General features: G+C 38.8%; 1 protein-coding gene across 5 annotated transcripts in view; it reads right to left on the reverse strand.

The window, feature by feature from the left end:
• LOC124545508 (GTPase-activating protein CdGAPr) overlaps window positions 1-26,610 on the reverse strand; it is a 437,898-nt gene that overhangs the window by 69,926 nt on the left and 341,362 nt on the right. For all 5 annotated transcript variants that reach the window (XM_047124453.1, XM_047124455.1, XM_047124454.1 and 2 more), the window contains exons 4-8: window positions 24,573-24,797; window positions 18,057-18,438; window positions 8,526-8,628; window positions 6,734-6,967; window positions 5,809-6,074 (exon numbers count right to left, since the gene is read on the reverse strand). In XM_047124453.1, the coding sequence (XP_046980409.1) occupies window positions 5,809-6,074; window positions 6,734-6,967; window positions 8,526-8,628; window positions 18,057-18,438; window positions 24,573-24,797 (1,210 nt within the window). The remainder of the gene's footprint in view (window positions 1-5,808; window positions 6,075-6,733; window positions 6,968-8,525; window positions 8,629-18,056; window positions 18,439-24,572; window positions 24,798-26,610) is intronic.

Genomic DNA, 26,610 nt, shown 5'->3' on the forward strand with positions numbered 1-26,610 from the left:
GCACTTGGTGCAGGGAGTGCCAACTGACCCTTAACATAGACAAATGTAATGTATTGCAAATACATAGAAAGAAGGATCTTTTATTGTATGATTATATGATAGCGGAACAAACACTGGTAGCAGTTACTTCTGTAAAATATCTGGGAGTATGCGTGCAGAACGATTTAAAGTGGAATGATCATATAAAATTAATTGTTGGTAAGGCGGGTGCCAGGTTGAGATTCATTGGGAGAGTCCTTAGAAAATGTAGTCCATCATCATAGGAGGTGGCTTACAAAACACTCGTTAGACCTATACTTGAGTATTGCTCATCAGTGTGGGATCCGTACCAGATCGGGTTGACGGAGGAGATAGAGAAGATCCAAAGAAGAGCGGCGCGTTTCGTCACAGGGTTATTTGGTAACCGTGGTAGCGTTACGGAGATGTTTAACAAACTCAAGTGGCAGACACTGCAAGAGAGGCGCTCTGCATCGCGGTGTAGCTTGCTCGCCAGGTTTCGAGAGGGTGCGTTTCTGGATGAGGTATCAAATATATTGCTTCCCCCTACTTATACCTCCCGAGGAGATCACGAATGTAAAATTAGAGAGATTCGAGCGCGTACGGAGGCTTTCAGACAGTCGTTCTTCCCGCGAACCATACGCGACTGGAATAGTAAAGGGAGGTAATGACCATGGCACATAAAGTGCCCTCCGCCACACACCGTTGGGTGGCTTGCAGAGTATAAATGTAGATGTAGATGTAAAAAGAACTTAGGAGTGGGAAGGATAATATAAAGCCAACATCCTTATTATTATGACTAGGTCTAAAAAAACTTCTGAGGCGTAAATGTTAAGCAGTTGCTTAGCTATGGTTACAAAGCATGAACATCCTATTGACTTAGCACACAAATGGTCATGAATGAACTTATGAACAATCTAATCTGTACCATCCGCCAATACGGACCATATAAAATAGATGGTCATTATTCAAAATTAGTATATTTGACCTGAAATGGTCTAGAATCAAGTAAAAATAAACTATTGCACTTGCCTGATTGAGCTTCATGACGAAGTTATGGTTACAAGTTACAGAAAACACTAAAGCAGGGGATAATGTGGCGGCAATGGGGTACTCAATTTGTTTTCATGGAGGTGATCCACACATGTACTGTAAAAACTGTGTGTGGAACACTGCCATCATAATTTGGGCCTGTTGACAACTGCCATTGAACTTAGGGAATGACAGCGAAATTATGTTTACAGCTAAAATGTGACTTGGCATGTGACTTGGCGAACATCACTCCAACAGCGTTGTTCGCCAAATCACATCATAATTTAACCATTTTCCCGTCATCCTCCCATAGTTTAGACTAGTTCTTTAAGTACATATGACCTCTGTTGGTCAATTATTTTAAGTGTGTTGACCAGAGCGATGTTCGCCAAGTCACACTTTAGCTTTGAGCATAACTGACCTATGTTGGCCAATAGTTTTAAGTGTGTTGACTGGAGTGATGTTCACCAAGTTTCAGATAAGTTTTTACAGTCTGACGATAACTTACGGATTTGTAGTTTTAGCTTGACGATGTCCACTATGGACAAACAGTAGTTACTTTTATTCTGAAGAAGGTTGAGTTATCCCGACTGAAACCTAGGTAAATCTAGGTAAAATTTGCAACTGAGGCTGTTGGTTTTTAAAATTAAAATTAATAGTTATACAGTTTCTGACAGAGCCGCGAAATGTTGAAAATATCTCATTTCTTTTAATGCTACTGTCCCACAACTTGATATATGGCACAGATTTCCTCATGAGAAATGAGTTTTTTTCCTTAAATTAGCTATATGATGTTGAGGAATCAGTCACTGTTTTGGGGGAATCTTTATCAGTTAAACTGTGTAATTTTGAACTTGACCAATTTGCTTTCCACAACACAATGTTTAGTTTCTGATCAACATTATCTTGCAGGGGGAATACTAACTAGAGTGGTTTATCGCCTTTATTCTCAGATGAAATATATTGTTCACAAGCTACATAACTTTGACAATAATATCAAGATTGCTGAGAACAATACCAAAAAGAAAAAGTCTATACTACCCTGCAACAAGTACTACTATGGCTCAAAAACAGTCAATATTAAGTATACCAACAATTAGATTCATGCCTAGTTCGTAGCATTTTTGCTTTGCCTGTTGGTTTTCTGGTTGCTATGGGTTTGTTTGGCGATTGGCATTTTTTATTTTTAGTTCACTCAGAGTCTAACGTAACAATCATGACACACTATCCCTCTTTCATTACCCACTGCAACTGCAGTCGCCAAGCGACCATAAAGCTATACTGCTGAGTTTGACGACATTTTGTGAAGGCAAACGGTAATTGATATATTAATGTGTAGAATGATTTTTACAAATGGGAGTGTCTGTAGTGCAATACACTGTGCAGTAACAAGAAGAAGAAGATGCCAGATTTGTCTTTTTTTAGGTTTCCTCATTGCTCTTAAGCACTACATTACAGAACACGTTATTTACAATTTTCTTGTAACTTAAAGATATTCACTGGAGAATGTCATTTTCTTTAAGAACAAAAAAATAAACAGTGGAAGACCTGACCTTTTGCAGAAAGGTGTCGTATATGTACTCAAAAATGTGAAGATTTCTTCACTACACTTCCAGTCAAATTAGTGAATGTGGAACATATATAACGTGTATGGAATGAAATACCTACATTATTTAATGTAGTGGCTAAGCTACCACAACTGTAGCTGAAGGAAAAACCACACAGACATGATAAAAGAACGAAAGCAATAAAATCGTTTCCCAATGCAGAAGGAACCAATTCCACAATTGTTGCTGCATCTGTGCAACAAATGGCACGAATCTTAATACATTCACTTTTGAAACAAAAGTAATTACATTTACTTGATATTTTTGTATTAGAAAGTTGAGTGAAGTGTAAGACTGTGCATAACATTAGGCTCCCTACAACGTTTTTACATGTCAGGGAAAGTGCCTGTCTTAATAACAACAGGCAACAAAAGAATAATATTATTCTCACGCATGAAATATGTATGTTCATATTTTCTTGTTTTCACTGGATTAAGCTGTAATTATACATATATTTGAAAATATTTCTTCATCATTAAGCTGTAGCTTATGTCACTGAAACAAGGGGATTCGGCTGTTTTTACGTGTATTTCACGATCATTCATGTCTCTTCAAAACTTAATAATGCTTGGAATACAAAAATGTAATAACTATTTCACTAATTAAGTAGAAAAATGATTAAAAACAAACTTTTATTTTACAGATGCTGTCTCACTACTGTTGCACCAACTGTCAGATGGTAACGATTCTCACAGAAGTGAGTGTTGTGACTGTATATGTTAGACTGTGGTTCACAGTTGCTACTTGAGTAACACACTGTCATTTGGAGATAGTGAGTGGAGCTGTGGACACTAAAAAATGGAATGCAATGTAGAGAAATTGAAGCATATTTGACATGTTCTTCTGTTTGAGCTCAGTAAAGAGGTGGCAGCAGCAGAGGCAGCCAGAAACATTTGCACTGTGTATGAGGATAACGCCACTGGGTACAGCATGGCAATAAAATGGTTTTCTCCTTTTAAAGAGGTTCGTTTTCACATCAGCAACCATCCCCATTCAGGAATACCTATGGGGTTTCATGAAGATTATATAAATGCATTAATCCACATGGATCCATGTCAGTGTACTTGAAAAGAGGCACATGTGATGTACTGTGACTATTTCACCATGATGTGACGTTTACTATTTCACCATGATGTGACATTTACATACACTATGTGATCAAAAGTATCGGGACATCTGGCTGAAATTCAATATGGTGTTGGCCCACTCTTAGCCTTGATGACAGCTTCCACTCTCACAGGCATACATTCGATCAGGTGATGGAAGGTTTCTTGGGGAATGGCAGCCCATTCTTCAAGGAGTGCTCCACTGATGAGAGGTACCAATGTCAGTCAGTGAGGCCTGGCACAAAGTCGGCTTTCCAAAACATCCCTAAGGTTTTATGAAGGATTCAGGTCAGGACTCTGTGCAGGACAAGCCACTAAAATGATGTTATTGTCATGTAACCACTCCACCACAGACCGTACATTATGAACAGGTGCTCGATCATGTTGAAAGATGCAATCACGATCCCCGAATCGCCCTTCAACAGTGTGAAGCAAGAATGTGCTTAAAACATCAATGTCGGCCTGTGCTGTGATAGTGCCACACAAAACAAAAAGGGGTGCAAGGCCCCTCCATGACAAACATGACCACACCATAACACCACCGCCTCCGAATTTTACTGTTGGCACTACACACGCTGGCAGATGACGTTCACCGGTAATTCACCATACCCACACCCTGCCATCGGATGGCCACATTGTGTACCGTGATTCGTCACTCCACACAACATTTTTCCACTCTTCAATCGTCCAATGTTTATGCACTTACACCGAGTGAGGTGTCATTTGCCATTTACCAGCATGACGTGTGGCTTATGAGCAGCCGCTTGACCATGAAATCCAAGTTTTCCCACCTCCCGCCTAACTGTCATAGTACTTGCAGTGGATCCTGATGGAGTTTGGAATTCCTGTGTGATGGTCTGGATAGATGTTCGCCTGTTACACATTATGCCCTCTTCAACTGTCAGCGGTCTCTGTCAGTCAACAGACGAGGTCAGTCTGTACGCTTTTGTGCTGAACATGTCCCTTCATGTTTCCACTTCACTATCACATTGGAAACACTGGACCTAGGGATGTTTAGGAGTGTGGATATCTAATGTACAGAGGTATGATACAAGTGACCCAATTACCTGACCACGTTCGAAGTCCACGAGTTCCGCCCCATTCTGCTCTCTCACGATGTCTAAAGACTACTGAGGTCACTGATTTGGAGTACTTGGCAGTAAGTGGCAGCTTAATGCATCTAATATAAAAAACATATGTTTTTTGGGGTGTCACATAGTGTACAATGAGAAAGGTCAAAAATCGGGTGTACGGGAACTGCATCTTCTAAGCCAAAGCACAAAAATCAGCAGGTGGCCATATGTGTATCTCTGCTTGTTCACCATCAATTGACTCATGAAAATACCAACTGTTCCTACCCTGTATCATTATTAGTGATGAGAAATGGTGTCTTTATGCTAACATAAGGAAAAGAAAGGACGGGTTGAGCCCAAACGAAGCAGAAACTCTCCATAAAAGGACCCACACATCCACAAAAGATAACATTATGCATCTGGTGGAACAGCGATGATGTGTTGTACTAAAAATTGCTTCCCTGAGGTGTAACTATCACTGCTGACATTTATTGTCAACAACTAAAACATCTTGCAGGTGAAAGACAATAACCAGGATGACCGCATGAAGTGGCGCTATTCCATGATAATGTCAGCCCGCATTTTGCTAGACTGACAAAAAACACTATACGGGAGTTTGGTTGGGCAGTCATTCCACACCCACCTTATTCACCTGATCTTGCACCCTCAGATTTTCTCTTTTTCTGCTCTCTATCGAACAAGAGACTTCAAGGAATTTCCTTTCCAGATGAAAATGCGATCCAAACATGGCTGGATGAGTTCTTTGCCTCAAAACCATGTGTGTTCAACAGCAACCAAATTGGAAAGTTACTGTATTTGTTGTTTTTATCAAACTTATGGAAAAACACTACGAACGTATGCACCAACCCAATAAATTATCTATCTCTGGTGTGCAACAGAAGCAATTCAGAGCTCACTTTATCATTTACAACAGGAAGGGATAGAATGCGTACACAATTAACACTGAAATAATATTCTTTGCACTAAACTCACCATCCAGAGCCTCGGACTGCTGTCTGGTTATGGGAACCTGTGCCGGTAGTCCCTCACAGAAAATAAGGTCAGCATAGCATACGAGGAACTCTGTGACAACTGCCTGTACTCCAACCCCTTGCAGGGCAGCCACACCACCAACTTCCAGTTCCTTGCAGCGGAGCAGATTAGGGGCCCAAACAATGGCCACATTGCGAGGCGTCATGCCTGTGAGGTGACCTCTAGAAGCTACTCGTGCCAAGTGCCGCACTAGGTATTGCAGTGTCCTGCAGAACAAATATTGTGCCCTTTTTCATTACTCTTTATTAGTCCTGGAACCACTTTTTCTTTCTTTTCTTTTTTCTTTCTTTTTTTTTAAATAAAGCAGAAAGTGGCTGTATGAAATACATTTTCATTTCTAACTGAAATATTAGCTCAAAATGATGACTTTGATAAACAAACTCAAATGTTCACACAGCAGTCAACACCAAATTAATCTTTCTGCCAATGACTAATAGTCAAATGAATTATATAAATAATATGGATTAAAAGATAGTGAATCTATGCTGTATGGAAATAAGATAGTCTCTATGATTGACAGTGAATCTGATTTTATATAAAACATGATTTTCATGATGAAAATTATGCTTAAAATAATAATTTGGTTACCAGGACATATATCATAATAATTAATTACTGCAGTTGTTCATTATAAAAAAACACATGTTCAAAAAGCAAGAAATTCAACCACGTTGTTTCACTCTGTATGTTTGCATGCACAGGAACACACTGACATGTGAAGACACTTAGTAAGAATGTGTTAAATAAAATTAGTTATATCCTTCTAAAATGTTTTGAAACATCAAATTCATTTATTTATTTCAGAATAATCTGATTCACCTCAGTTACTTTTCCGGAGACCCTATGTTTAAAATACTGTACACACCTGTAGTGAGGAGGTGGAAGTTTATGCACAGCATCTCTCATCCGTGCCAGACGGCCTGCTTCATCAGTACCAGCCTGCACTGCTCCAACAAATGTATGATACAACTGGTAAGTGCAAAGTGGATTTGGAAGTTCACGGAAATACATTTTAAGTAGTGAAGCAACTGAATGTATGTCCTGAAGAATAGCTTCATCCTCATACAGGGCTGGAACCCGGTCCTCATCAAACGCATTTCTGACAACAAAAGAATACAACATTGACAAAATTATCATTTCTAGAGTAGCAACTTTAACAAGCACACACACCATTTAGAGCCCATATTTACAAGACAATTTTGTTTTCTTGTTTTAATCTCTACTACCACCTCTAAAAATATAGCATACTTTTTTTTAAACATTCTATATAATTTGAAAATATATCCATTAAATTTAACTACCATCAAAATGAAATAAGTTACTATGATTTCTAACCTCAAACATAAACATTACTCAATAAATTACTGGAGAAATTACAAGACTGTGGGATGGCATAAAGCAGAACATGGTTCACAAAACAGTACTACAAACAATTCCACAACACAATGTGTTGTAGAAGAAACTTTTGTGAACACTGAATAAACTTTTGTGAACACTGCATTTGGTACAAGTTTAAACAGCAGATGATATAAAATGGGAATTTGATTCAGAACCACTAGTTCTTTTTTACTTATCTATTGCAAAACCAGTAAGAATAGTTGCTCTGGTTGGACCAAGATTTGGAAAGGAATCATCTACATGGAAATGTTGTTCTGATGAAATTGTCACACTCAAACTGAAGCCGTAGTGACACTAAAACCAAATAACAACAGGAAAATTTCTGCTTTCCACGAAGCACAGACATTAGTTACAATATTTTAATAGTCAGGGCTTAGCTCACATGACAAGAGAAATAACAGCTGGAAAAACTTAACTTTTTAAGATCCAACCAGGAAAGCCACTCAAGACCCAAGGTCAAAGGAAAAAGTTTAATTGAATTGTTGTTATAGATGACAGAAAATTAGTTTAAGAAATTGGGAAAAGCAAGTGGGACATACATACCATAAATCGGTAAGCAGCAACAAATGGAAAACCTAATTGGAGGGTCAGGTGTATTAGAAAAACATACAGATGCAACATGAAAGCACATAACAGCGACAGTAATGCATACAACAGTCTACAGGTGGTCTTCATACAGAAGTGGATGGTGATGGTGTGGAAGCAAGGTGTAGCAGTAAAATGAACAAATCCAGGAACAGACTAGAGATTTAAAAATTTGCTGCAACCAATAAAAGCACCTCTGTCATTTCCTTAAATCTCTTCAAGTGAAAGCCCATATGGTGCCAGCAATGAAGCTACAATCGTTTTTCTTCCCCATTGTTACAATGACTAAACCTCTACAAAACACGTAAAATTTGTAATGGAAGCCAGTTAAGTGAACTGAGGTACGTTTCTTTATCTATATCAAATGTATAATATGGAACAGAGAGTACACAGCACAACCTTTTGTGATTCTCATAGTTACACAAGAAAAAGTATTCTACAATACATTGACATTTGCCACAAACTCAGTTCACAGATATAGCCAGAACTGTTACACCATTTACATTTCCAACAGTTGCATGACCACAGACTGCATATTATGCTTCAGAACCACACAAAGTCCAATGACTCCTCCTTTGAGGCTATATTTACCTGATACAAAGGGACAGCATAATCATTAAACTAAAAATAATAATCTTAACATTATCAGTTAGTTATAAATTTCCGTGACATACCTCAATTTTTGTATGTTGGATGTGACACCAGAAAGCCTATAAATACCATCCACTATACCATTACTTTCTATAAATTCTGCACAACATTTCAGGACCATAGGAACTGTAAACAGGAGAGAAGATGAGATTATATATATTCTTAAAAAAATTTATTATAGAAAATTAGAAGATGTGCATCATGTTCTGATGTGATAGGTAACATGACAGTTTAATATAAGAACGCTACAGTCTAATAGACCTCTTTAACGTGTTTCAATGGTGATCTGGCCCTATTATGATTTAGGTTCGCTCTCTTCAGATAATCTATACATGTTACATTGGGTTTACTGATCAACTTTTTGATATTATCAGCACAGCTTACAAAACATTTATTGAATGTATCTGCTGGTATTGGGACTGTCTTGTCAAAGTTTCTGACTTCACCTTTAACACTATTAATTACCGACCAGGCTGTTTTGCATTGGTTTTTACCATTTTTTTATGAAATGTGTGTTGTATCTTTGTTTCGCCAATTGCAACTCTTTCTTATACAGTTTCTTCGTGATTTTTTCAAGATCCTTAATTTCATTAGAATTGTTTACTTTGGCAAGGCGCTTCAACAGCAGTAGCTTATTTTTTAGAGTCTCCAGTTCTTTGGTGTACCAAAATTTACCCTTTCTTGTTTTATGGTATTTCTTTTGAACAAGATGGGCTTGTAAAGTACCTGTTAAGTAATAGTGGAATGTTTCGTAAACTGTTTGGGCACTGGAATCACAGTCTTGAAATAATTTGTCCCAGTTTGTTATGCTCAGCTGGTGTGTTAGCTTTATGAGATTGTGTTTTGTTAATATTAAGGTATTAGGTTTTGTTAACTTTTGTGCAGCCTTGCTCTCATCCCCTTTTATAAAATGTCTTAACTCTACTGTTAACATGGAGTGGTCTGAGAAAACAAATTCCTTTGCCTCGGTGGAGCACATATCACGAGCACAGTTGAACCTCTCCGGGTTCCAACATCATCACACCACAGCGTACCACCCAGCAAGCAATGGGATGGTGGAATGCTGGCATAGAACATTAAAAGCTGCATTTAATGTGCCATGCACAATCTTGGTCATCAGCGTTACCCCTAGTGTTGTTGGGCCTACGCACAGCATTGGAAACGGATTTAGGGGCATCCACCGCAGAATTGGTTTATGGTGAACCCTTACGACTGCCTGCAGAATTCTTCACAAATAAAGAAGGGGCATGACAGACCGAATTGCCGTTTACATTGCAAATGGTACGGGAGCAAATGGCCAGACTTCGCCTATCTCCTGTCTCGAGACATGGAGCGGTAAATACATTCGTGCACATAGATCTACGCTCATGTACACAGTGATGCTACGGACGGACACCGTCAAGTTACCGCTGCAGCCTCCATATTCTGGACCTTACAGAGTGCTCTCACAGGATGAACATACCATGCAGATAGCTCTAAATGGAAAGAGTCAAGTGGTATCATTGGTACGGCTCAAACCTGCACATATGTTACCGACTGAAGAGGACACAGAGGACAGGCACCAAGCGCCACCTTCCACACCACTGGACCAGTATGAAACCACCTCACCACCACAAGAGGAGCGGTACCGTCACTACCCGCAACAGAAGCTGAAGAAGTTCAACCAATGCCTTCAGTACACACAAGAGCTGGGCATCAGCTGAAATATAAATACCCCTACATTCCCGGAGCTCTGCTCTATCAGAGAGGGGGCTGTGTGGGAGTCGCCAGCAGAATATCCGTAGACGCACAGTGAAGGATAGCATTACTCTGTGGCGCCGCGCACAAGGGACAGATTGTTTATTCTTTGATTATATATAATAGTTCTGTTGTTATTGATTCAATGTTAATATGAGCTTTTCGTCACAATAAAAAACTAAAATATTATAGCCTAACTACTTCGTGAGTCTTTCTGAAGATTGTAATAAGCAGTACGTGGCTAAAAGTCCTATACATATTATAAATGCAAAAGTTTGTGTTTGAGTATTTTGTTACATTCTCATGTTGAAACGGCTGGATGGGTTTGGAACAACTTTGGGATGGAATTAGCTTATACCCACAATTAACACAAAGCGTAACTTTTAAAAGTGTGTAGTACAAGATATGTATAAATTTGGAGCATATAGTAAGAAATGTGGAACAATAATTACTCTTAGAAAAAACTATTTATTCTTTATCTTTTGAACTGCTTTGTATTTGTGTAAATGCTTTTATTGTTTAATATTTACTACAAATATGATTCAAAGTAATGGATACAATACTTGTACAATCCTCAAAGTGTTTAATCCATACTTATTTACAAGCCCAGCACATTTTAGCCACTGAGCATCAGGTGTATCTTATAGCTTCTGAGACACTTGAAAACCTACAACAACAGTGTCATTTAAATGTGTGCAACAGAGAGAAATGATGCCTTTATGTGTAGAATGTGGTAGGCTTTTCATGAGGCTGGAAACGATTATGATTATATGTGAACATAACTGCTGATAACACTTACATATGTGAGGGCAAATGACATTGTTGCATGTGCGCAAATATTATGAAGTTTGTGCTGCACCGAACTAGAAATTGTTAACTTTCTTTCTTCATCAAGTTGATTGTTTCTTACTCCTTCATGCTGAAATGGTTGGACACATTTGGATGAACTATGGAGATAGCCTTTAGCCTGAATTAACACGCAAGGTACCTTTTATTCCCAAAAAGTCACTGTTCCCGTGAGATGGTCAACATAACTACTGTTCCTATGGGATGGATAATGTGACTAAAAAGTCATCTATAAAGTTACCTATCAAATAAATGCTATGAGTTAAGCATAGGGATTATTTTTTAACTGTTTCAACAAATGAAATAAGCACATACATAAATCCAGAACAGCATAAATATTCCTGTAGGATAAAATCATCACTAAACTCTGTAACATATGAGCATGAAAATATTTCGCAACTCACAGAATGTTTGGGAAATGTTTTGGATTGTGATATATTGGGATCCTTAAGCAATGACTTCAATTTTCTGTTTGGATTTGGATGATTTATATATATTTTGTTTGCTTCTAGGGTCTCTATAGCTCAGAAGAACTGATGTTGAGAACTTGGATTGTGATATTATAATGATTCTTGAACACTGACTTAGTTTCTCTCATTGGCTTAAATGATTCATAGCTTCTTCAGCGATTTTGGTTGTTTCTAGGATACTGAAAGTTTGCTTTCTAGGATACTGGCATGGCTTTTCTGGTTAGATGTGAGTGATTGATGATTTTGTTGGTTTGCAAATATCTCAATAGTTTCTTTCTGGGTTATGTTTGTTGTTTCTTTCCCTCATTTAACTGTTTTTTTTCTTCTTCTTTGATTGTTACATCTACATGAGATCCAAAAGAAATCCGTTGGAATTCGATTACTCGATAAATAGTACAATTCTCAAGGCTGTCAATTCAACTAAGTACCTGGGTGTAAAAATTACGAACAACTTCAGTTGGAAAGACCACATAGATAATATTGTGGGGGAAGGTGAGCCAAAGGTTGCATTTTATTGGCAGGACACTTAGAAGATGCAACAAGTCCACTAAAGAGACAGCTTACACTACACTCGTTCGTCCTCTGTTAGAATATTGCTGCGTGTTGTGGGATCCTTACCAGGTGGGATTGACGGAGGACATCGAAAGGGTGCAAAAAAGGGCAGCTCGTTTTGTATTATCACATAATAGGGGAGAGAGTGTGGCAGATATGATACGCGAGTTGGGATGGAAGTCATTAAAGCAAAGACGTTTTTCGTCGCGGCGAGATCTATTTACGAAATTTCAGTCACCAACTTTCTCTTCCAAATGTGAAAATATTTTGTTGAGCCCAACCTACATAGGTAGGAATGATCATCAAAATAAAATAAGAGAAGAAATCAGAGCTTGAACAGAAAGGTTTAGGTATTCGTTTTTCCCGCGCACTGTTCGGGAGTGGAATGGTAGGGAGATAGTATGATTGTGGTTCAATGAACCCTCTGCCAAGCACTTAGATATGAATTGCAGAGTAATCATGTAGATGTAGATGTAGATGTAGATGTAGATGTAGATGTATTGTTGTTAGTGTAGTTATTTGTTAGGTTGCGTTGCTTACATCGGATATCGTACCTAAACCGAGGAACTGATTTTATTACTGTTTAAATTTCTAATGACTGGGAAACACAAATAAAATATTTCACAGAGCTAACAATGAGCTATGTAGATAGCTCAACAGCAAAAATCATTAGTTCATGCTGAACAGTGGAGAAATGAGCAGACAGAGTGTCAATGCAGGCTCATACTCAACTTCAACAAAACACTGAATGCACTGCACCTCAGCATGCAGTGGAGACACCAGAGCTGTCATATGATCAATGACAAAAAGTATACAGCAGAACACATGGCCTCTCAGCTTGATTCTGAGGCAGCCAAAAACACAGCTTCTCTGCATCAGGTGAATGCCGCACAAATGGCCTCTGTGCATGCCTCTTGAACAGTCTAGGAGGCAAAGTTGAACGTCACCAAATATTTGCAAGGAATACCTGGAGATTTTTTAAAAAAAGTGTGCTTTCAACTATGATCCAACTACAGATTTCACTAACCACAGTATCATCAAAACTGACTGCACGAACGAGGCACACAGATTTTGTGGGTCACTGAAATGGTACAGGAGGAAATGGCAGGAATTTGTTGCTCTGGGTGGCAAGGCATCCATTACCACTTTAGAAGCACCAGTTGATCCTTTAAAGGAACTATTTTCTGATGAGACTGATGATTCACAGTGATTTCCAAACCCCATAAAAAATTTAATTCATGTTTACACATGATGACCTTGGAGCTTACAGAATTCTCACCACGCCTGGGATTTTACAGTGTAGCGGAAAGTGCACCATTAAATAAGGGCCCTTTTACATCCATCCAATGCACAGGCACAACTTTTACAGTTTTACTTTATGGGAGACGACGAGGAGACTGATAGACACTGCCTAACTGTTCAGGCGGTTGAACAGGTGACTGTACTGAAAATAGAAAAAGTTCAGCATGATCACAATGTGTTGGAGCACACGTTTAAAACAGCTCTCAAGATCATTTCCAATGAGAGTTCCAAGATGGTAATTCACGCAGATCACTTGCTGAGCAGGCAGCATGTTGGCCATTGCAACATACTTGCCATGGCTGGGGATGGTTCATGAACATAACTTCAACTTGCTGCTGTGGAGTTGGGTGCTTCTGCCCATATTTATGGTAGACATGTACGTGAAGAAGGAAAGTGGGCATCTAAGGTATGTAGTGCTAAATCAAAGCAAACTATGTGCACAAAATTACTTCTACCTGCAATATACCATTGCAAATGATGTCAATGTAAATCCGAACGACTTAGATCAGATGGTCATCCTCCTGTCATCACTTGTGAACAGTTTGAGGTACCTCCACAAAGTTACCCAGGACAAGTTCTCCTATGTCCAGAACTATGGTCAGCTGGATTTACTCATCACCTTCACATTCAATCCAGGCCGGACCAAGATCAGGGAAGAACTGATGGACAGGCAGCAATCAACAGACTGGCACAATAGCATAGCATTACTTTTTCAGGCCAAATTGCAAAAAGGTGGTGCCCCTCCTCATCAAAAGGCACATTTTTGGTGAGGTGCAGTGCTTCATGTATTCCACTAAATGACAAAAACACAGCTCGCCACATGTGCACTTGCCGCTGTGGTTAAAACAAAAACTGCGGCCAAACCAAACTGATCAAGTGATATCAGCACAGCTGCCCAATCACAATGTGGAAAAACAGCTAAAAGACACAGCCACCAAGAGCCCATTACACACTCTATGCGGAATGCTGAAGCTCCTGTGCATGCAGGATGGAAAATACACCAAACTGGGCAGTATTAAAGAGACCGAAACAAATGAGACTGGATATCCATTGTGCAGGAATGTCCACGGACAAGTTACATATGGCCACAATTAAAGGGAGAAGTACCATGTAAGGCACTGTAATGGACAATACCTGGGTGTTTCTGCACTCACTGCTGCAAGCACCAACAGAGCGCCATCTCGGATATTGGACTTGCCTCTTCAGGAGAGGCACCCAAAAGTCGCACACCTTGTGGAGCACCTTCCTAAGGGCAAGCACACATACTTCACAAAGGCCAAATTGTTGTCTATTGAGTAGTGACACCGTCCACTACCACTGTCACTGCATTTTTTCGGCGGTGCCAGATGAACGACTTTGCTTGAACTTTGCTGTATTCAGAAATGCCAAAATATTACACATGGAATGTGTTATGGAAAGAATGGAAGCATCATGTGCAGGGCACCGCAACTGAAGGCTGGCAATGTGTGAAGGCATCAACTACCCACAGAATATACAACGTGCATGCAACACATACTGAGTGTTATTGTGTGCATTTACTGCTGACGCATGTCTGGTGCCTCATCAGTTTCCAGGCCCTCAAAAAAGTTGATGAGCAGGGAAAACCCACATTCCAGAAAGAATGTGAGGCAATGGGGCTTTTCAATGACGACGGCCACTGGGACACTACAATGGAGGATGCCATACTGTGCTGGTCATTCGTCAAATTGAGAGAGCTCTTCACTATCATGTCGAGCACCTGCAGACACTCAAACCTAAAGACATTTTGGAATAAATATAAAACTGCATTATCAGAAGAGATCACACATCAGTACCAAGGGACAGCAGAGGCCACTGATGACTTATATGTCATCAAAGTGCTGAAACGTATTGAGGACAAAGTTTTCTCAATGGTGGGAAAACAGCTGTCTGATTTTGGCCCACCCCACAACAAGCAGTATAGTTGTCCACCGATTTCCTCAGGGAGCTCAGTTATGATACCGTAGCCTTGAGAGCTCAAGATCAAAAGCATATTTTTTAATAAAACGTGACTCATGTGGTGACTGGAGAAGGGGGTCTCTATTTCCTGGACACACCTGCAGGGTGGGAGTGTACGGGCAAGATATTCTTGTTGAATTTGCTACTGGTGCAGTTGCACAAGGATAGCTGCAACCTTGTTCAGTGGAAGAAGAACTACCCACTCAGTGTTCAAGCTTCTGCTGAATCTTGCGAGTGAGAAAATGTCCAATTGCACTATAAGCAAGAGCAATGGTCACACCACTCCTGCATCAGTGCAAACTGATCATGTGGGAAAAATGCTCAATGTCACACAAGTGTGCAATCGAGGCACTCAATCAAAGCTTACAGTCAGCAGTAACATAATGTTGAAGGGTTGAGTACTTCTCTTGCTCACAGGCGACTTCCGACAGATGCTGCTGGTCATCAAATGAGGCACTTGGCAGCTGCCTCACCATGTGCCTCAAGTCTTCCTCACTGTGGCCAAATACAGAAAGACTGCACCTCTGCTGCAATGTTGTAAGCTCAGGAGATAACCTGATTAATGAGGTTTTTCTGAGCTTACAGCAAAATTTGAGCAATATGGATTGGTTATGTGAAAGAGCAATCCTGGCACTCCAGAATGAATCACATCCACAAAAAAATTGTTGATGAAGTACCAGGTGAGGTGACCATCTACATGTCACTTGATAAAGTGATGGCAAGAGACAACTCTGCTACATATTCTGTAGAGTTCCTAAACTCATCAGAGCTGTTGAGGATGCTGTTCCACAAGCTGGAGCTGAAGGTGGGTGTGCCTGTCATACTGACGCATAACTTGAATGCACCAAGATTGTGCAATGGCACTAGGTTACATGTCAGAATGCTGTGAAGGCGTTTCACGCAGGCGACCATCATCACAAGCGGAGCCAAAGGAGAGACAGTATCGATATCATGAATTCTCATCATCCCAACAAACTTGCCTTTCCAGTTCATATGCTTGCAGTTCATTTTGAAAGTGGCCTTCTTGATCACTATAGATAAGAGTCAGGACAAATGTTAAAAATGGCGGGTATTCATCTGGGCACACCATGTTTTTCACATGGACTGCTCTACATTGGCTGCTCGGGTGTATCGTGAGCTGGAAATCTCTACATATATGCAGAGAACAAGAAGTCTTGGAATGTTGTTTATAGAGACATATTACAGGAGATTTGTGGCTCTTAATACACACCAAAACAATTATGATCTTTTCTGTGCTTAGCATACTGCAAACTGTATTGCAATTATTTTGTTGTTTGCTACTTGGTTGCACAAAATGCTTTTCCTTAAGTAAACATGTCAGCTGTGAGTGACAAGTATTCTTTCAGCTGCTTCCATCATCTCAAAACTTGGCATTGTTGTTGCTTCCCTCCAAACTACACAGTTTGCTGGGCCACAAGCGGCTCAAACCTGAATACCTCCAATAGAAAACTTTAGTGGTGGCACATATGCACGAATAATGAGTTTTGGTAATAACATTTATTTATAAATACCTGTTTAACCAAAGGTAACATCTCGTTGTGCAGCTTGTAGACACATAAACTAAGGTGTAAAATTACACTTAGCTTTCAAGTAATTTTCAAAGCAAATGCAATACACAGCTACATTATCCCGTCATACCAGCAATGCAGCTCAACTGTGAGACAAGGAAAGTAGGACTTTGATGAGCTCAGCATGATTGAACTTAGGTGTTTGACTGAAGGTAAGGACATTAGATAGAATTGAAATACCTTCAGAATTAAGGATTTTGGTAGTTAGACAACAGTTTTTTTTTTTGTTTTTGTTTTTTTGGATTCTGTATGGATTTCGATATTGGGGGTTTTGGGGGATGTAGTAGGGAAAGATCAGCAAGACACAGAGTGTGTGTTATGAGAGGACAACAGTGGGGGGTGGGGGTTGGGTTATTCACTAGGAGTAGGATAGGTATCACTGGTTAGCAGTATTCCAGGGTGGGAGTAGGATGCCAGTTTCCGGAGCATTCTTCCAGTTGTTGGTGGGGCAAGGGTTTCAATTTGGGAGATGGTGTGTAGATAACTGGGACTGGATAATAAAAGTATCTTTTAGAGGGAGCACAGTTGGTTCAGGGATGCCTGTGTCATGGAAATTTGTTTCTTTAGTACTATTTCTATGAGGGAAAGGGATTTCCTGAGCTAGGCTAGCTGCAGTGCCACTATAATGCAATCAACTGGAATAATTCAGGTCGGCAGAGGTATGTGTATTCTGCGAGCTGTGAAGGAGAACTTGTCTGGAAGCTTGTTTATGTGCCCACTGAACACTCAGTATGAAGTATCATCTGTATTCAAACGAGAGAGAGGGAGAGAGAGAGAGAGAGAGAGAGAGAGAGAGAGAGAGAGAGAGAGAGAGAAAGAGAGAGAGAGAGAGAGAGCAGGGGGAGAAGGCTGGAGGGGGAGGGTTATTGGCAGAGGTAGTTAAGGTCCATCCTCTACCAGTATTTTGCTAATGTCTGTCATAAGTGTGAAACAAGGGATAACTAATTAACTTACAATATAGGATTCTGAGTGTATCAATCATGTTAGCAGAGCTTATATACTAAGGACCAGGTAGAGATCAAGATTACATTTACTACTTTCAAAACAGCACAGTTTCAAGAAAACAAACAATTAGACTCACTATCATGTCCTGAGTTAAGGAGATGTTCTCCAAGATCACAGCCAAATACTCGTTCCTTGAGGATACCAGACTGACGAAGCCGGCGACGTGATGGACGTGCCAGAATAAAAGAGCGAAAGAAGGCAATGAGCTTTCCATGCTTCCGCAATACAGGTTTACTAGGTTGCTGTCGCTGCTGCTCTATTTGTTGCTGCTGTTGCTGTTGTGGAGGCTGCTGCTGCTGCTGTTGCTGCTGTGGAATAGGTAACCCGTGGGGGACCTTATCACCGATTACTGCAACACACTCACTAGGGAAGAAGCCAACTTGGAAACCACGCTTGCCTCTCCACCATACTGACTCCTCTGGAGGTGGCATGTCAATCACAGAAATCATGTCCCCAATCTGTAATACACAGCAATGGCATAAAATGGTAAGGTATTTCATAGCTTCCATCTGCATATGACAAATAGCAGATTAAATGATAATATTATATGGTGCTGTGGTCAGAGATGTCACTTTTTCCAAGTTTGCAGTCTGTTTATCAGGACATACTGTATGAGGTTAGTAAAGCACATCAAGCATTAATGACATACTTTAGGCAGATACACAACAATGAGATAGTTAGGACCCTGTTGGAGCAGCAGTTTGTAGATGATAAATTTACACAATTCTAATAAAACTAAGGAATTTATATACCTGCTCACTGAATAATATAATGTCAAATGTAGTTCATAAGCAAGTATTGTAATAGAATAAGTTAACTAAGTGTGAAATGAAGTGCAAAAAGTAGTTTTCTTGATAGCTTTATAATTTCAGTATTTAAAGGTTCATTTTTATTGTTTAAATTAACATTTGATGGGAGCTGATTAGCTTTGTCCAAGTCAAGCTAAGGTAACTCCATAAACATATACATAAAAATTGAAGTGTTTGTGGAAGAAGTTTGTGAACCTCAAGGTTCATCCACTGGGTTCAGTGTCTGGTATTAACTTCGGTTCCATTGTTGTCCACCATAATGGTAAATTGGTGGTATAGTAGTGTGCACGGTATGCACATCAGAATGAGTGTTTGGTTCAGAGAAAGAGAGAGAGAGAGAGAGAGAGATAGGGTACTTTGTGTTAGTGTCCCATGTCTCACGCTCCAGTTGTTGTCTATCCTGGTAACTGGCAATGCCAGGGGAGCATTACACAGGATCGCTGTTTCCGCTTCCAAGTTGCCCTTGTGGAAATCCTACACTTGGAAAATTATTGCTGTTGCTTCTTAATGCATACTTATCCTGTTCGCTTTATGCCACCAATAACATATGCTATAGTGGTTAAGTTATCTCATCACATCTAAACTAACATGAAAATAAATGCTAAATATTCCACACACACCCTGATGTGCATGCTACAGGCAGATGTAGCGGAATGACACTATTGGTACACTGCTCCTTCACACTGTTCATCTCACCATCACCCTTCTTCTTATGTGTGCACCACTATAGCTGCTGTGGTTGAGGAGATATGGATATTTGTAGTGGTTACTTTCACATAGTGGTGGTCACCAGAACATCGCACGTCTATTTCGTATCAATGTGTTTATTTCAAGAGAAAAAATTTGAGAATTATCTATAATGTTCTCAAGTTTTTACAAATATTCTCAGATGTTAGTAGATTCTTTGAATGTTCTAGAATACTTCAGAGTGTTCTAGATATACTATAGCATTCTTCAACATTCTGAAATCATTCTTCAATGTTTTATAGCGTTCTGGAATGTTCTAGAAAGTTCCACAGCTTTCTTTAAGATTCTTTAATATTTATGAATGCATTGGAATATTTTTAGAATATTTTGGAATGTTCTTGTCGTTGTATAAAGATATGAATACGTGAGTGTCAGAATACTTTATTTCGGATTGCAGTATTATTGAGTCCTTAATTGGATTTAAGAGTACTTAAGAGTATCTTTTTAACATTAAAGAGTATTTTTGAGCATGAAATACTAACATTTTGCAGTTCTTTTGGAAGTTCATTTTTATGACATTCTCAAGTGGTAGATCAGCTTAAACCTGAACCCCTCTGAACGCTTGCATGTTTGCATTCAATAATTATGCTGCTGGAATCATTTCTGGATTCTATTTCTGTGTCAGTATTCAGGAGCTTCATCATCCTCCTCTCCACAACTGCCTATTTTCTGTCACAGAGGTGATTAATTTTGACTAAACTTGTATAATGCCACATTTCAATGTTAAAAACAGTCATACACTAATATCTCAAAACTAATAGTATTCAAAATGGGAGTAAAGAAATGAATAATAAGAATATTTGTAACAGAATATGTGTCTATTCACCAGTCATCAAAATAATACTGACAGATACACAAACTTAAAAATGTGGTTAAATGTCAAACTTCCAACTTCATATTAACCCTTCTTCAAAATAAAGAGAAAAAAACCACACTCTGCGTGCAGATGCTGAAGCCAAAAAACGTCACTTGAAATTTCGACTCAAGGGACACACAGGGCACAGAGAATGAACAGGAAATAACAATATAAAAACAGCTCACTTACAGAAAATTAACAGGAACACAATGGACATTGAATTATGCCCTGATACTCCATTTTGATCTTGTGTGTCTCCTGAGCTAAGATTTTCAGTTATTTAGACTGTCTACAACATATGTGTATATAAGCTTCCCTTTTTCCATTTTCTTTGCCCTGATGAAGGAATTTAGGGGACCTGCAGAAACTAAATATATATTAAAATTTTATATCTACCAATTCTACTCTTGCTGTTACTATATCTTCAGTAGTAAGTACATCACTCTTCTGCTGAGGGTTACAAATACAAAATCAAATAGGGGTAATGCAGGAGTAGGTTTAATAATGAATAAAAAAATAGGAGTACGAGTAAGCTACTACAAACAGCATTGTGAATGCATTATTGTGGCCAAGATAGACACCAAACCCACGCCTACTACAGCAGTACAAGTTTATATGCCACCTAGCTCTGCAGATGACGAAGAAATTGATGAAATGTATGATGAGATAAAAGAAATTATTCAGGTAGTGAAGGGAGACGAAAATTTAATAGTCATGGGTGATTGGAATTCAAGAGTAGGAAAAGGGAGAGAAGGAAACATAGTAGGTGAATATGGATTGGGGCTAAGAAATGAAATAGGAAGCCGCCTGGTAGAATTTTGCGCAGAGCACAACTTAATCATAGCTAACACTTGGTTTAAGAATCATCAAAGAAGGTTGTATACATGGAAAAAGCCTGGAGATACTGACAGGTTTCAGATAGATTATAAAATGGTAAGACAGAGATTTAGGAACCACGTTTTAAATAGTAAGACATTTCCAGGGGCAGATTTGGACTCTGACCACAATCTATTGGTTATGAACTGCAGATTGAAAGTGAAGAAACTGCAAAAAGGTGGGAATTTAAGGAGATGGGACCTGGATAAACTGAAAGAACCAGAGGTTGTACAGAGTTTCAGGGAGAGCATAAGGGAACAATTGACAGGAATGAGGGAAAGAAATACAGTAGAAGAAGAATGGGTAGCTTTGATGGATGAAATAGTAAAGGCAGCAGAGGATCAAATAGGTAAAAAGACGAGGGCTAGTAGAAATCCTTGGGTAACAGAAGAAATATTGAATTTAATTGATGAACGGAGAAAATATAAAAATGCAGTAAATGAAGCAGGCAAAAAGGAATACAAACGTCTCAAAAATGAGATCGACAGGAACTGCAATATGGCTAAGCAGGGATGGCTAGAGGATAAATGTAAGGATGTAGAGGCTTATCTCACTAGGGGTAAGATAGATACTGCCTACAGGAAAATTAAAGAGACTTTTGGAGAAAGGAGAACCACTTGCATGAATATCAAGAGCTTTGATGGAAACCCAGTCCTAAGCAAAGAAGGGAAAGCAGAAAGATGGAAGGAGTACATACAGGATCTATACAAGGGCGATGTTCTTGAGGACAATATTATGGAAATGGAAGAGGATGTAGATGAAGATGAAATGGGAGATACGATACTGCGTGAAGAGTTTGACAGAGCACTGAAAGACCTGAGTTGAAACAAGGCCCCCGGAGTAGACAACATTCCATTGGAACTACTGACAGCCTTGGGAGAGCCAGTCCTCACAAAACTCTACCATCTGGTGAGCAAGATGTACGAGACAGGCGAAATTCCCTCAGACTTCAAGAAGAATATAATAATCCCAATCCCAAAGGAAGCAGGTGTTGACAGATGTGAAAATTACCGAACTATCAGTTTAATAAGTCACAGCTGCAAAGTATTAATGCAAATTCTTTACAGACGAATGGAAAAACTGATAGAAGCCGACCTCGGCAAAGATCAGTTTGGATACCGAAGAAATGTTGCAACACATGAGGCAATACTGACCCTACAACTTATCTTAGAAGAAAGATTAAGGAAAGGCAAACCTACATTTCTAGCATTTGTAGACTTAGAGAAAGCTTTTGACAATGTTGATTGGAATACTCTCTTTCAAATTCTGAAGGTGGCAGGGGTAAAATACAGAGAGCGAAAGACTATCTACAATTTGTACAGAAACCAGATGGCAGTTATAAGAGTCGAGGGGTATGAAAGGGAAGCAGTGGTTGGGAAGGGAGTGAGACAGGGTTGTAGCCTATCCCCGATGTTATTCAATCTGTATATTGAGCAAGCAATAAAGGAAACAAAAGAAAAGTTCAGAGTAGGTATTAAAATCCATGGAGAAGAAATAAAAACTTTGAGGTTCGCCAATGACATTGTAAGTCCATCAGAGGCAGCAAAGGACTTGGAAGGGCAGTTGAACAGAATGGACAGTGTCTTGAAAGGTGGGTATAAGATGAACATCAACAAAAGCAAAATGAAGATAATGGAATGTAATCTAATTAAGTCAGGTGATGCTGCGGGAATTAGATTAGGAAATGAGACACTTAAAGTAGTAAAGGAGTTTTGCTATTTTGGGAGCAAAATAACTGATGATGGTCGAAGTAGAGAGGATATAAAATGTAGACTGGCAATGGCAAGGAAAGCGTTTCTGAAGAAGAAAAATTTGTTAACATCGAGTATAGATTTAAATGTGAGGAAGTCGTTTCTGAAAGTATTTGTATGGAGTGTAGCCATGTATGGAAGAGAAATGTTGACGATAAATAGTTTAGACAAGAAGAGAATTGAAGCTTTCGAAATGTGGTGCTACAGAAGAATGTTGAAGATTAGATGGGTAGATCACATAACTAATGAGGAACTATTGAATAGAATTGGGGAGAAGAGGAGCTTGGGCACAACTTGACTAGAAGAAGGGATCGGTTGGTAGGACATGTTCTGAGACATCGAGGGATCACCAATTTAGTATTGGAATGCAGCGTGGAGGGTAAAAATCGTAGAGGGAGACCAAGAGATGAATAAACTAAGCAGATTCAGAAGAATGTAGGCTGCTTTACGTACTGGGAGATGAAGAACCTTGCACAGGATAGAGTAGCATGGAGAGCTGCATCAAACCAGTCTCAGGACTGAAGACCACAACAACAACAACAACAACAACATTGGAATAATGTGAAACATGGCAGTGGATTCATAAATAATACATTTATTCTGTTATAACATGGCTATGAGCTGCCTATTTACATAACTGAATTTTCACTTCTGTTTTAATCTAAAGTAAAGCTTCATAAATGCAATCCAGCCACTATAGATATTATCTAAATGAAATTCTGTTACGAAATGGAAGGTGTTTGCAAGTAGAAATACTTTCAATATGTTTTTAAAACTTTTAATTCACAAGAAAAGTGGTCAAATATTTTTATAGCTGCATACTGCGCTCCTTTCTTTGCAATAGTAAGGATAACTTGTTGGTGTGGGGGCTATTTTTACTCCTAGTATTACTTTTATTAAGGTTGCTATTCTTTTCCACAACATATTGTTTACGGGATTATTTTTTCTACATAGCTATCTCCATTTACAACCATGATTCTAGAAGGGGAGTGCAGCAAAATATTTAATCTCCATCTGCCTCACAGCTAACAAACTAAATACCACAAGTTTATTATGTAATCTGAACACAGTGCAACTTGGCACTTTTCACACAGATAAGACATTGCCATAGGCAAGTGACAAGCTTCATGCCAGAAAAGTGTCTTGGGATACATAAATAATAGGGTTATAAAACAAGTTTTTGCAAAGTGAATAAACCTGCACAAGAAGTCTACCCACTTTTTATATTACATTAGCAGACTTTGATTTTTTCACAATCTTTTGCAGAGCCACAAGGATGATTATATACAGCTCAGATGAACTGTCTGCCTTGTTACTTTATAAAAACTGAAATTATATAACTACCAACTCTGATGCAATTTCTATTTTCTGTTGTGAAATTTATACTAGTGACAGCGGAATAACAGAAAATACAAAGTTGGAGGAAGAAGCGTTCTGACTGACAATATCAGAAACAGTTTCAAAACTCCTTTTTGTCAGATTTGGCTTCTGTTTGTAATATGTAGAGTAAATAATAACAAACAGAGAGCAGGATATCTTAACAGATTACTTGCCTCAAAGGAAATCTCATCACCAGCCTGAGCCTGATATCGGCGAATTGCATAGGCTGCTGCCACAGCTGGTGTGTTAATGGGACAGCTGTCCCCATCAGGTACCAATAGCCGATGGCCTCTATTGTCTAGCTCAAGCCAGTTGAGCACTGGCCCACAATTGACTGTACTTGTTGCCAACTGCGAGAAGCGCAGCAGATAGTCAGACAGCAACTGGCGTGTGCTTTCCTGTGGACAAGGTATGAAACATTCAATACAATTCCTACTGCCAACAATAAAAAGATTAAGTAAGAGCTGTGAACCAACCAAGTGTGAAGCAAAAAGATCTTATTTCTTCATCTGACATGTAAAACTACCCACCTAAATTATAAATGTATAAAATTGGACATTGTCTTCACACACACACACACACACACACACACACACACACACACACACACACACACACACACACACACAAATCCTATCTGGTGCATGAACTGTACCCATAATTCATTTCATCTATATTGCTATATGAACACAAGATGTTATTTAATGTCGTTACCAAAAATCTTGAAAAGTTCTTGACTGATTTATTCAAAATTTTTACACGATAATCTAATAAACATTCAGACGCACATGGGCTACTTTTTTGTTTAAAAAAATAATAATAAAAAAAAACAATGATGTACAGATTTTCCATCAAAACCAACTGCGAGATAGAAAATGCTGTGCTGTGAAAATGTGCTGTTTTCTTTCTCGCCGTCAGTTTTAACTACATTGTATGGTATGTAAACCAAGAGACAAATTGTTTCTTCTGTGTACATCCTTTCTCCTTATGTCTAATTTTAAACAAAAATTGTATTCACAACAATGTGCTTGTTTTATTTTCTTCCTCGCAGTCGCCTTCAATAGAAAAGAAGAGCGTTACATTTCAGCTTTATTGATTTATGTTTAGGATACAACTATGGAATCCAATTGGTGCAAAACTTCTTAATCCTACTTATTCGCAGATTAAAATTATGCACTGAAGCTACTATCCTCAATGTTCTACCAGCTGAAGAGGTCTCCCTCAAACCCTGTATACAATTATCCTAACAGGTTTACCAACTTATTTGAAGTGGACTTCAGTTCCCAATTAAGATTTTGTTTCCTATAAGAAGAAACAAAGCTCAAGATCAGAGAGAAGGGAGAAGAGGACAGAGAGGAAACAGATATAGAGAGTGGGAAGGAAGTGATGAGAACAGCAGGAGGGAGGAGAGAAAGATTAGGACGTATATCCATTTCCCATACATACTGAGTAATTGCAAAGCACTGCCGGGTTTGCTAGAAATTTAATAAATTGCAGAAGCAAACTGTGACATGTTTTGCTTCCACCAAGTGGCAATGCACCAACAAGTGTAGATGTAGTTTTCAGACAGTTTCCCCACAACCTCTTACAAATGCGCTAGTCACCAATTTGTATAAAATCTGTTTTATTCACAATTACATGATATTATTCTTGAAGAATCAAATTTGCCAATGCTAGTAATTCTTTTTATTACTATTACCAGTTTTGACAGATTTATGTTATCATCATCAGCCCCTGCAACATTAATAGATGTACATGCTTTTTGCAACACTGAAAGTCACATAGTAGACAGCATAGATCTGTTGAAACCAATAATTACTATTACTGTAATAGGGAAACTAGATTCTTCAAGAATAATGTAACTTTCAGATCATCCCCAATGACTCTTGGTTTACATACCATACAATGTAGTTAAAACTGACGGCGAGAAAGAAAACAGCACATTTTCACAGCACAGTTTATACTGCATGAAAATATACTATGTGAAGTTAAACATATATTTAACTGAGACCACTGAATCCATTCCAGACATAACATAATAAAAAGAGAAAATCTTTTCTTTATTCTCTGAACTAGTACACAGTGAAAGAGAAAAGAAAAATACAATAAAAACAAAAGAAGAATAAGACAGGAGAAATACATTCACTTATTCTTGATATTTTTGTATTTTAGTCATACATAATTATATATTATGTATAGCTGCATATCATG

The sequence above is a fragment of the Schistocerca americana genome, chromosome 8 (genome assembly GCF_021461395.2).
Source record: "Schistocerca americana isolate TAMUIC-IGC-003095 chromosome 8, iqSchAmer2.1, whole genome shotgun sequence".
Classification (NCBI taxonomy): domain Eukaryota; kingdom Metazoa; phylum Arthropoda; class Insecta; order Orthoptera; family Acrididae; genus Schistocerca; species Schistocerca americana.